Source organism: Gossypium hirsutum, chromosome D07 (genome assembly GCF_007990345.1).
Source record: "Gossypium hirsutum isolate 1008001.06 chromosome D07, Gossypium_hirsutum_v2.1, whole genome shotgun sequence".
Lineage (NCBI taxonomy): Eukaryota > Viridiplantae > Streptophyta > Magnoliopsida > Malvales > Malvaceae > Gossypium > Gossypium hirsutum.
The window spans coordinates 49762470-49776100 of record NC_053443.1 but is presented as its reverse complement, the minus strand read 5'-3'; the positions used below and the strand labels follow the sequence as shown (position 1 = coordinate 49776100).

General features: G+C 33.7%; 1 protein-coding gene across 1 annotated transcript; it reads right to left on the bottom strand.

Moving 5' to 3' along the window:
• LOC107956776 (cysteine-rich and transmembrane domain-containing protein WIH1) lies at positions 1-1092 on the bottom strand. Its single transcript, XM_016892300.2, has 3 exons — positions 772-1092; positions 336-489; positions 1-235 (listed from the first exon to the last, which is right to left on the bottom strand). Exons 1-3 carry the CDS (start codon positions 809-811, stop codon positions 190-192), a joined length of 240 nt encoding a protein of 79 aa, XP_016747789.1. The 5' UTR covers positions 812-1092; the 3' UTR covers positions 1-189.
• Positions 1093-13631: the final 12539 nt, after the last annotated feature.

Here is a 13631-nt window from a genome sequence, read left to right as displayed (position 1 = left end):
GGGAGATGCCATTTGCTTGGTATTTTCCTTTAATCTTTCTATTTTACATTTCATGTTTGTTTTACTTGGAAAAGGAAAATAAAGTTAATTTATTCAAGTATGAAGAGAGAAACATAAAATGTCTGATATCTCCATTTAAGAAAATAATGGAAAACAAATGGAACGATAAACTCCAGTGAATATAAATCATCAACAGCATGCATCCAGAACACAACAACAGCATAGAGCAGCAGCACTGCAATAAAGCTCAAACAAATTAATAGTAATGGATTTTATCAAAGTGTTACTCATTAATATATTCACAATATAATATGGACAATTATTTTGTTCCTTACCAACCCTTCCAGAATCCATCACCTCTGGACTTTGTTTCCACCGCAACAGGGTTTTGGGAATAGTAGGGCTGATCATCGCCTTTGCTCATTGGGTAACCAGCCGGCGGAGGAGCCACATACGGACCTGCTTCCGTCGATGGTGGTTGGCTTGCAACTGGAACAACAATTCAACAACTAAAACCGGAATTAGTCTCTGGTTTTTGCATCACTTAGGGTGAGTTTGGATGGGCGGTGCATTTACCTGCGGTTAGTGTAAAAACGGCAGTGGTGGTGAGATTAGATATTGTAACGATACTTTAGCGTGAGACAAAAAGTAAGCTAAACGCACCGCACCGCACCAAATCGTTCATCCAAACCCACCATTAGAAAACATAGTTATTGAAAACTCTCTCGATATATATATATAGCATATTAGCATGTGAAGAATAGTGGTGACCTGAAGGTTGATTTATCTGCTGCTGCTGGTTATGGTTCATCTTCGAATCTAGCTCGAACAAGCGGGAAACAAAGATATGGGTTTTCAAGAAATGAGAAGAAAGTAATTTCTATGGAGGAAACTGGGATATCGTATGTGTATATATATGTGAAAGGGAAGAGAAGAGCGCAAAGGGTATAAGATAAATATCGGAGGGTTTTCCAAAGCGACGTTTCCTCTTTGGAATTGCCGTCGGCGGCCGGCACCGCGCCGGCTGGACGGGTGGGTGGTGGTGATAACATGCGACCAAACGTCCATTTACACGTCTCCCTCCCAGGGGCTTTATTTTAATTATACAACATTTTCTTGACTTTGGCTTCATCTTCTCAATTATTTGGCAATTTCCTTTCTAATTTTTTTTAAAAAAGTTATTTTATGAAACAGTGATGACACATCTTCTCTATCTATTTTTTAATAATTTAATGTCACATTAGTATTTTCATCCTGAAAAAAATCAAAACCGATTAAAAATTTTGAAATTTAGGATAAAATTACTGATGTGGCATTAAACTATTGAAAAGAGATAATATCCTTGTTTCATACAATTTTTTTCCCGTTATTTTAGTGTTCATTTTAGACGTATTTAAATTTAAATTATTGAATATATAAACTTAAAGGTTAAAATATGCTATTAGTACTTATACTTTTATAGGATTTGAGAACTAGTCCTTGCATTTTAAAAATTAAAAATTAAATCCTCCTACTTTTTCAATTTAAAATTTTTAGTTAAATAATCATTGTAAGATTTGTCAATATAATATGTTTATTTTCCAACACTCATAAGCCATGGCATATGAAAATAGCCTAATCAACATGTCAAATCGAGAAATTTTAATTGAAATTACTTATCATTTTCATGATTGGACTAAAATTTTTAAATAAAAAAATAGAACTTTATTTTAAAATTTTTAAGTGTTGGGACTAAATCTCAAAATTTTTTTGTCAAAGTAAGGACTAATTACATATTTTAACCAAAGTTAAATTATAATAAAAATAATTTTTTTCAATAAAATAAAAATAATTTATTAAGTAATTAATATTATGATATATTGGATACACGTCAAATTAATTAGTATTATGATATATGAAATATATAAGCTTAAATTATAATAAAAATTATAATTGATACATATGTAAATAGCATTTTTCTTTCACATATTATTATCACGATGTCAAGTTATTATTATTTTGATATTAACACACATAATCAATTTAGATTATACTATAAACATAATAAAATAATTTATGTTAATTCATTGTTAATATTGTGATATTTTAAATATATATTTTAAATAATAAATTATTTATAAAATTTAACTTGAATATATAAATTGTATTTATCTTTTTATAATTAATATAAATGAGTGGTAAATATAAATTTAATACGGCTTTTAACGAATTAAAAGCTAAAATTTGTACCTTTTTTATTTTGTGGCGTATTTGGAAGAATCAGAATATGTACATCCTTCAGGGGAATTCTATGCAGCCGGAGGATATTATCAAAACTTCTTTTAGCTGGGCGAAGCACTTCATCTCTACTCATAATGAAGACTTGGATGCTAGCATGCAGCAGAGCTTCAAGCGTCCGGATTCAGGAAGGTGTGTCTATCTTAATACTGATGGTGTTGTTCACTCTGTCTTTGGTTTTTCTGCTATAGGTGGAGTTATTCGTGACAGGAAATGAAACTAGATCTTGGGCTATAATCGCTTATTGAGGAAGTGTTCAGTTTCGGTAACTGAACTCTGGGGCTTATTGGATGGCTTACTTCTCCTTTAGTAATAAGGATATGATGAGGTCATCCTTCAGTCGGATAATCTAGAGAATGTCATCTCTATTAGTGACAAGTTATTTGCAGGATCTAAAAGCACGCTAATAAGGAGAATTCAATTAATCTTAGCCTCTGAAAGAAATGGGTCCTTGCGATATGTTCTTAGAGAGAAGAAGAAGATAGCAAATACCTTAGCAAAAATGACTCTGTCAAATGATGAAACATTACACATGTTCAAGGAACCCCTTATGGAGACTAAAGAGATTTTAGATAAAGCCTCTTTTTTGGATAACTCTACTTTGAACATTCCTATGTAATCTTTTGTTTCAATCATAAAAAAATATTATGTTTGATTGTTTTTGGCTTGTAAAATCACTTTTGAAACAACATCAATTTTTTTTTTCAAAAAAAAAAAATATTAAGAGTAAGAAATTATTTTATCTGTTATTATTAAAAATTTTGAATATTTTACTAGGGTAAATTAGTATCCACTTCCGACGATCGATGACCTGTTTGATCAGTTCTGAGGGGCTTTAGTGTTTTCGACAATAGATCTCTGTTCTGGGTATCATCAGATTGGAGTTAAGGAAGTGGATGTTCATAAGACGACATTTAGGACTTATTATGGCACTACGAGTTCCTAGTTATGCCCTTTGGTTTGACGAATGCTCCGGCTGCATTCATGGATTTGATAAATCAAATTTTTCAGCCGTATCTGGATCAGTTCGTCGTAGTCTTCATTGACGATATTTTGGTGTACTCTAAGACTGAGGATGGGCATGATGAGCATTTTAGAGTAGTGCTTCAGATACTCAGAGAGAAACAGCTCTACGCTAAGTTGAGCAAGTGTGAGTTCTGGTTGCGAGAGGTAAATTTTTTGGGGCACGTGGTTTCTGCTGGGGGGATCCGAGTTGATCCTAAAAAGATTGAGGTTGTGCTTGATTGGAAGCAGCCTAAGAACGTATCTAAGATCCGCAGTTTTCTAGGTCTTACGGGATATTATCGGTGGTTTGTCGAGGGGTTCTCTCTAATTGCAGCTCATTTGACTAAACTTCTGCGCAAGGGTGTTCCGTTCGTCTGGTCTGATGCGCAACAATTGAGCTTCAAGAAGCTCAAGTCTGTTATGACTCAGGCTCCTATTCTGATATAGCCTGAATCTGGTAAGGAGTTTGTAGTGTATAGTGATGCATCGCACGTTGGTTTAGGATGCCTGTTGATGCAAGATGGTAAGGTTGTGGCTTATACGTCCCGTCAGCTTAAGTCACACGAGGGGAATTATTCGACGCATGATCTCGAGTTAGCTGTTGTTGTTTTTACGTTAAAGATCTGGAGGCACTATTTGTATGGTGAGAGGTGTATCATCTACACTGATCATAAGAGCCTCAAGTACCTCCTTACTCAGAAGGAGTTGAATCTTAAGCAGTGCCGATGGATTGAACTACTCAAAGATTATGACTGCACGATAGAGTATCATCCTAAAAAGGTCAATATGGTGGCCGATGCTCTCAATCGTAGAGCAATGACTTATTTGAGAGTGATGTTCGATTGTCTTAGTTTGTTCGATGATGAGGGTCTGTTGGCTGAGTTGCAAGTTAAGCCGACTTGGATTGGGTAGATTAGGGAAAAATAGTTGGAGGATGCGTCTTTGGCTCTACGGTCTCGTCAGGTTGAGAGTGGCAGTACTTCAGATTTTGGGCTGAGTAAGGATAGAGTTTTGTGTTTTCGAGGTCGGGTTTGTGTACTGAATGATTCCGATCTGAGGTGGTCGATTCTGAGAGAAGCGCATAGTACCCCTTATGCTATGTATCCCAGAGATAATAAAATGTACCGTGAGCTTCGTGAGCCGTATTGGTAGTCGAGTTTGAAAAGTAAGGTTATGAATTTCGTTGCTTGTTGCCTAACGTGTCAGCAAGTTAAGGTTGAACACTAGTTGCCTTCGATTTAGCTCCAGCCTATTAAGATTCCCTTATAGAAGTGGGAACGAGTGACGATGGACTTCGTAGTGGGTTGCCCTTGACACCCACTAAGAAGGATTCTGTTTGGGTCATCGTAGATCGATTGACCAAGCCCGCTTATTTTATTCCGGTTCAGTTTGGAGTTGTGTGATTGATTTCCAAGGTAGTTAGGAGGACTTTCTATCGTTAGCTAAGTTTGCCTATAATAACAGTTTTCAGTCTAGCATCAAAATGGCACTTTACGAGGCTTTGTATAGTCGTAAGTGTCGTACTCCGCTATGTTGGACTAAGTTGGGTGAGTGTCGGGTTTTAGGTCTTGAGTTGGTTTTCGAGAATTAAGATAAGGTTAAATTGATTCGAGATCATCTGAAGGCAGCTTCTAATAGACAGAAGTCTTATGCAAATCTGAAAAGGAGAGATACCGAGTACTTTGTGGGTGACTTCGTATTTCTTAAGGTTTCTCTGTGGAAGAAAGTTCTAAGGTTCGATTGTAAGGGCAAGTTGAGCCTTAGGTTCATTGGGCTGTATCGGATTCTGATGCGTATAGGACCGGTCGCTTATCAGTTAGAGCTACCTCCAGAGTTAGATTGTATCCATGATGTGTTTCATGTCTTGATGTTAAGGCAGTATCGGTTTGATCCATCTCACGTTGTTTCTATTGAGGAGATCAAGGTTAGACCAAATTTAACTTTTGAGGAGAAGCCGGTTCAGATTTTAGATCGTGATACTAAAGTTTTAAGGAAGAAGTCCATACCGTTAATGAAGGTTCTGTGGTGAAATCATGGCACTGAGGAAGCCACGTGGGAACCTGAGGACTTGCTGCGTCAATAGTATCCTCATTTGTTCGGATCAGGTAAATTTTGAGGCTGAAATTTATTTTAGGGGGTAGAGTTGTAACGCCCTGAATAATTTAAGTATGTAATTGTGAAATTTGACACAAATATCTGTCTGTTTCAGTGGTTAGGTGTTCTGGGTGTGTGTGTGAGGTCTTGGGTTCAAGTCTCTCTTTTGGAAAATTTTTTTATTTTAGATCCAAGCCTTATCCTTGTTGAGTGGGCTTATATTAAATTGTTTGTTAATTTATATCAAAATGAACTTGCTGGTTCGAGTGGTAAGGAATTGATGTGTTGGAGGTCTTGTGTTTGAATCCTTGCGTGAGTGTGGGTGTTAATTTTTGCTCGATTTTTTGAAAGAGAGTTTGGATGGGTTTGGAAGTCAGTGTCAGTGGATGAGTGAATGCGTAGTTGAGATCGAGTTAGTAGGAGATCATGCCTTGATTTGGGGGGATATTAATTGTTTTTATTTTTTTTATCAAAATTGGTTTCTCTCTCTTTCAAAAAAAACTGACGTCTGTTGTGCTCCCCCTTTCCTCTGCATTTTCATCTTCCTTCCGGCTTTTCCTTTCCATTTTCTTTTGGTTTCAGTGGTGATTTCTGCGGTCAATCGTTGCTGCTGGGATTTCGGGTTCGCTATTCTGATTTGGTAAGTAAAGCTTTGATTGGCGTTATTGTTTAGTTTTTGGAGATGTTGGTGATGTTTAATTGTAGTTGTTATTAATGGATTCTGTGTATAGAAGAAGGCAGTGAGATAGTGGATATTGCTTAGTCGGCTTAATCTGTGCTTGTGATCGGGTTTGATAGTGGTAAGTGTATGCGCGTTACTCAGTTTAGTATTGCTGGATTTGCAATTTGGTTGCTAAAAGGTGTTGGGTATTCTGTTTTTAGGTACTGGTCGTCTTGAGAGTGATTTCGCATCAAAATCATACCAGGTGTGTACCCAAAACACGAAAAATTGAGTTTCAGTGAAAGCTGAAAAAGCATTCTATCGACGCCGCATGGGCATGTGCCTAGCCGTGTGTTTGGCTGTGTGCAAGACACGGCCGTTTGTCTGACGAAAGTGCAACTATACTCAAGACATGACCTTATGTTGGTGTGAGTGTGGCTGTGTGGGCCACACCGGCTAGGCCATATTGGGCGTATAGGCCACACGGCACGTGTGGGTCCACACAAGCGTGTAGGTTTTGGGCCAGGCTATGTGGGCCATACGGGCAAGGCCAGTCTAGGTGTGTGGGCCCAAAATTAAAAAATTTTCCCTACGGTCACACGGGTTGCTCCGATCGACTGTGGGCCTACTGTAGGGTCGGTAAGGGCTAACCAAACCCTAAATTATGTAATCTGATATTTTGATAGTATGCTCTGAGTAGGACACCATTATGCATGTCTGACTATTCTGTTAAATATATATGTTGTCCATATACGAGCATGTAAGCATGATATTTCTATATCTGTATTCTGTATATATTCTAGGGTGGGAACTGTATATGTGGAGGAAGTGTACTGTACGACGACCTTTCGTCTATATTCTGGCAGCTCGACTGCATATTATCTGTGATGTGTTGTATCGACACTATGTGGTGTGTAGGGATGGGTGGGTGTTTTTAACCCCACATGGTGTGATGGTATGATTGGAGTTGGTGTGTAGAGGATGGGGGTAGGATTCTGTTTAACTGTTTTGCTTATCTGATTCTGTTATCTGTATCTGTAAAGGGCTTAAGTCTGAATCTGAATCCGACTGTATATGTGATTTCTGTATGTATAGCATGTCTATTTCTGTTGGGTTAAACATTTAGTTTACAAAAACTCACTTCTGTTTGTCTGTTCTGTACAGGTAATCCACAAACTTAGGAGGATCGGTGCAACGGAGTCTTACGGTGACCACAAGTGTGTGAACTATTTTTAATTAATGGTTTTTGTTTAATTAAGGATTATTTCTGGGAGTTTTGTAAATAAGAGACTCTTCAGACTGTTTGGTTTTATTTTGGATTTGGATTTTCGATTTAACTCGTTATTTGTGACGGTTGGCTAAAAAGATGGTTTTTATTAGAACAAAAGGTTTTTTTTTGAAAATACGAACGGGATTTTAAAAAATAACGATTTCTAAGACTTCGCTGTAAATTATGTTTTGGCAAACGAACTAATTAAATGATGCTTTCAGTAATAGTTATAAACGAATATGAGTTATAAAACTTGGATGATTTATCGAAATGACTCTGTTTTCAAATCCCTTCTTTGTAACACTTCCAGATTCGACCATAACGTCTAGGCCAGGTTTGGGTGTTACAATATGAAACTGAAATTATTTCTGCATCTATAATTAATCTGTCTCGAATATGAACTAGAAATGCTTCTGTTGCCAAATCGAATATTTTAATTCGTAAACTATTTGATAATCGTGTTTTAGTTGAAAAAACTTATTTTATGCACTGAGTTCACAACTCACTTTGTTATTAATTGGATTTCAGGTGGTTCTCAGACTCGAACGGGTCGGCGCCGCGGGAGCTAGGTCAAGCTTTTAGTTTTCTTCTAAATATTACTATTAGGAATTTCTATATTCTAAGATATTATGATGTTTGGGGAGATTATATACTCAGTTAGTTGGTGTGTTGGATATGATGTGTTACATGGTTTTTCTTTGTGACTGTGTTATAAATGTGGTGTTTTTAGTATCGTTGATGTAACTCTCTAAACTTGGTCTAGACATTTAGGCCGGGTTTAGGATATTAGAAAAAATGTGGCTTTTAAAAAATAAATTAGGGATTTGTCTATTTTTCTCGTATCTAGGGAAATATGTCGATTTTGGAGAAAGAAATAGAAAACGCTTCTTGCAGGAAGCATTTGTAGCTGACATGTCGGAAAACGTTACCTGTAGGAAGAGTTTTACTTTAACATATTAGCTCTTTTAATTTGATGATTAAAATATTAGTGGTTTTGTCATTGAGTCCTGAGTTTGATTCCTTTTCTACTCACATTTTTATTTTTTATTTTATATTATTTTAATTAACTTTAATTTTAATTAATGTTTTTAATTAATAAATATATTGTTTTCAAGTTTTTTAATTCATTTTTAATTAATAACTCTTTTATTTATATAAATAAAATAATAAATATATAAGTATATAATAAAAATATATATTTTATATATATCATTATGTTAAAAATAATTTATATATAAATAAATGAGTTATTAATTAAAAATATTAATTAAAATTAAAAAAATTAAAACAACATGAAATAAAATATACAAATATGAGTAGGAGAAGAATCAAACCCGAAACTCAAGGACAAAACCACTAACATTTTACCATCTAACTAAAAGAATTCTATTTCTTTTTTCAAAATCAACCTATTTCCTTAAATATGGAAAAAATCGATCTAAATTCTTTATTATTTTTTAAAAACAATCTTTTTATCTAATTTACCCTATTTTAGTGCGGTATACAGGACACTTTTGAAAACTTCAATTTTAGAAAGAACAATAATTTGACAAGGTCATAAGAGTTCAAAGAAAACCTCGACAAGGGAGGTTAGAAAGTTATCGTTTGTTCTTATATTCTAATTGATAATTACTTAGTTTAATACATATATTTATTTGTATAAATATAGTTTAAATATTTAGGGTACAGAGTAATTCTATAAAAATATAATTATTTAAAGAATTATAATTCTCTAGATATGTTTGGGTGATAAATGTAAATTATATTGTAATTTCCTATGTCATATTTGGTACTACAAATTGTAATTATACAATTACATAATCAATAGTTTTAAAAAATTATTGATTACTATTAAAAAAATAACAATACAATAAAAAAAATTCTAAAAGAGTAGCAAATATTAAAATCAAACTCTTATAAGTAATATGTTAATCCAATAAAGTAAACGGTAATACAAGTACTAATTAAAACAACAAGAGAAATAAACATTGTATACAAATTTATTTAATTGCTTTGGTATTCCATATTGTTGGGTCATTCCTCTTTGACGTTTAACATATATTCCACTACTCCTTATCATCATCTATTGCTTATTCAATAAGTTCATTATCATCTGAATCTGAATTTGAATCTAAATATGTATTTGTGTCATTAAAATTATTAGGATCTCCTTTATTCATGTGATCTTTAAAAAATGGATCATCCCAGTTCAACCTATGAATAAGGTTATGAAGTATGAAACATGCTAGCACGATCTATTCTTGTTTTTTATACTATATTGAGGTGTTGTTAATGTGAGAAATATTTTTTTCTAGAATAATAAATACCTTCTCAACCACATTTTGAAACTTTAAATGTTTCAAATTAAAGAGTTCACGACTTGTCTCTGGTGCTTGTGTCTGGTTCCATTCCTTCAAATGGTATCATACTGCACAATATGGTGCAAGAAAACCTTTTATTTTTGTATAACTAGCATCTCTCACGTAATATTTGGGTTTAGGGCGCAAAAAGTCTGTAGCTTTGATTATAAAAACTTATATCAACTTAATTGGAGAAAAACTTATGCTAGGTTAGAGCCCTTTTTATAATTCCTAAATTAGGTCAAAATAATATAAAATTTATAATATATAACTTTTATAATTTATAACATTTTTTATAAGGGTGAGTATTTGGTACACTACCCGTGTACATTTTTTTATTCCACAAGCAACTTTAAAAAACTGCCATGTCTTTTTTTTTTTAGTATTTTACTATAGTCTATACCCCTATAGAACACTTTGTCAACCCCCTAATCCTATTTGTAGAGTCTGAAAACTTTACTAGCAACGTACCAAATATTTTCCTTATTATAAATAATATAATTTTTTTATCGTAGTTTTAAAAAAGTTATTTTTTATAAATAAATTATGGTAAAAAATTATAACATATTTTTTTATAAATAAGTATCTTATAACACTTTTAGTCTTTTATAACATGCAAATTATTTTTTATAATATTCTTTTTTGCCATTGTAACACCCCCAACCTGGCCTAGACGTTATGGTCGAATTGTGAAGGTTATGATGCTTAAATAGAAATTACAATCGAAATCAACAGATTGAAAAAAAAAGGTAATACATTTGAAAACAAATATAGCATTCCAACTTCTCAAAAACTTCAAAACCTAATAGTATTCCAAAATTTAAAGTTAAATTCCCATATCACATCCTTATATCAAAAACCCTATTTCATGAAATCATCTAATTTGTTTTGCAGGAGAAAAACCTTAAATTTTCATTGTTTGAAAATCTGATATTCATTTTAGTTATCTTAAATTAGGTGTCGTTAACCGATTAAAGTTCTAGCCTGATAATAACTTATATCTATGATCCTAATAATTTAACAAACATAAAATATCCAAAATTAACAAACCCAATCAAAATGTCCGTAGTGTCCAACATTGAATAAAACAAAACAACCCAAAATTCTAAGTTTAAAAATGTGAAATTCCGTGCTCCAAATCGCCGTCCAATCCTAGTTCGAAGGGTTACCTGAAATAAGACAAACAATAATATCATGAGCTTTAAGCCTAGTGTGCGATTTAAACTACACCAACAGTACATAAAAGAATACATTACTAAAAATATCACACATTTACCTATCACATATTTCATATCATAATAGATTTCATACGAATTATAGCTTATAATACCATAGCACATCATGCTAGGTCCTATCGAACATATCGTATCAAAACATATCACGCATAACATATCCTACCCCATCCACTACAGACCAACTTCGTCTAGCCAATCTCACCATATTGGACTACACAAGTCCATCCATCCAATCACACCATTATGTGGCAGTATGCCACTCATATATTTGCGGTTGAGCTTGTAACACCTCTAACCCTTATCCGTCACTGGAACAGGGTTACGGAGCATTACCGAACTTTACAAATTAAATACGGATATTTCCTAACCTTTGTTACACATATTAAGAATCAATTATATAAAACTCATATTGTCCCTTAAATTGACCATCGAGGCCCAATATTCACCTTAGAAGTGAATCGGGACTAAACCGGGTACTCAGGGAATTTTTCCCAAAATCTCAAAAATTTTCTTAGAAGCAAGGGACACACGCCCGTGTGGCCGGCCGTGTGGCTCACACAGCCAGGAGACATTCCCGTGTCTTAGGCAGTGTGGGCATTTGATATGAGACACACGGCCGTGTCCCAGCCCATGTCCTTACCCGTGTAACTCTTTGACTTGGGTCACACGACCAACCACACGCCCGTGTGCTAGGCCTTGTGTAAGGTACAGGGGTCACATGGCCAAGCCACACGCCCGTGTGCTAGGCCGTGTGTAAAAACTTGGGTATTCTGTTTTGAAATTCAAGGTGCAGGGGACACACGGCCAGACTACATGCCCATGTGGTCGAAAATAGGCCATTTTAAGGCCACTTTTCTCACCCATTTTAACATTAACTTGCACTCAACATTCGCATACACCAATATATCCCAACCAAGCAATCAATACAAGCTAAAACATGTTCTCAACATGACATAACATCACAAATATTTCATTTACTTATACTTACCTATTTAACTCATTTCATTGATTTATCAAATTCTACTACTAATTACATACATAAAAACATTTAAGATTCACAACCACAATTCAAACTATTTCATTGCCAAACCAACTCTATACATGCCTTATAAACTAAAATTTACATTGCAAATACTATCGGAATAAACTGGATAGTGTAGCTTGATGTGTTGATCCGATCTTCCAACTACACCTTAATCTACAACATTAAACAACACGAGTATGCTTAATGAAGCTTAGTAAGTTCAATAGGTTAAACATTGATCTTACCAAACTTAATATAATATAATAAATTAAATTGTAAATAAATCATACATTTTTCCCTATCAAATACAATATAATCAATAAACACACTTCCTTCAGATCAATATCAATAATAATCTATAAATCTTTTAATTCAATCACATAAATCTCTTACCATTTCTTACTGAATTGAAGAACGGTTTACAGATATGAGTACATCGTTCTTTTTGTGCCATAGTCCAACTATGGTCTTACACATGCATTGCCATGGCCCTGCCATGGTCTTACATTTGTAGTGCCATAACCTAGTTATGGCCTTATCATCAGAATGTCATAGCCCTGGTCTTACACATGTATCTATACTGCCATGGTCCAACCATGGTCTTACGTTCAAGGTGCTATAACCCAATTATGGTCTTTTCATTAAAATGCCATAACCCAGCTATGGTTTTACATTTAAACATTGCGATGGTACAACCATGGTCTTATCCATCAATTCATTCTTTGCCACAGAACGATCGTACTCAATCCTACGTTCTACTCGTTTTAAACATTCAATTCAATTTTCATACTTTTACAATAATCTTAATTTCAACAACAAGATATGAATAAATATATTATATCATTCCTAAATTAACAAATAATCATGAAAGTTTAACCATATGAACTTACCTGGGTTGGATTGTAAAATTGGTAGCAGTTCAGAGACTACTAAACTAATTTCCCTTTTTCCCGTTGATCTACGAGCTCTTGATCTAGAATGTAAAATTTTTCATTCGTTAGCATATATTTCAATTCCAGTCCACTTAAAAATTTATACCCTTTAAATTTTGAAAGTACACAATTACCCTAACTTTTTCAGTTTTTGCAATTTAGCCCCTCACCAATTAAGTCATCAAATGAGCTAATTTTTCTCAATTAACACTTTATCTAAATATTATAAGCTATTAGACCGCCTTTAATAAATAGAATTTAATACCAAACCCTAAGATTTAATCTTTTTCACAATTTGGTCTTAAAATCAATTTCTATTAAAATTACTTGATAAAATCATCATATAACAAAATTAAAACTTCAAATCCATGTTAATTCATCATAAAAATCCAGCACTCATCAATGGTAACTTTAAAAATTACCCATAGAATCAAAAACTAATGAATTAGATAGTTGGACCTAATTGTAAAAGTCTTAAAAATACAAAAATTCCAAGAAAAGAGCAAGAATTGAACTCACGTGATGCAAAAATATGAAAAACCAGCTTAGAGGACATTCAATGGAGTTTTTGGACTGAAAATTAGAAGAAGAATAGCCTAGAAAAGTTTAAAATTCAATTTATTTAAGTTAATTTCACAAAATTTACAATTTTTCCCTTTAATCACATGATTTTTGTTTTCTTTTCTGCTTATGCTGCATCATGGCTTTATTTTAGGCATAATTGCTCCTCAAGTCTTCCTTTGTTCTTTAATTAAGCCATTTAATCACTATTT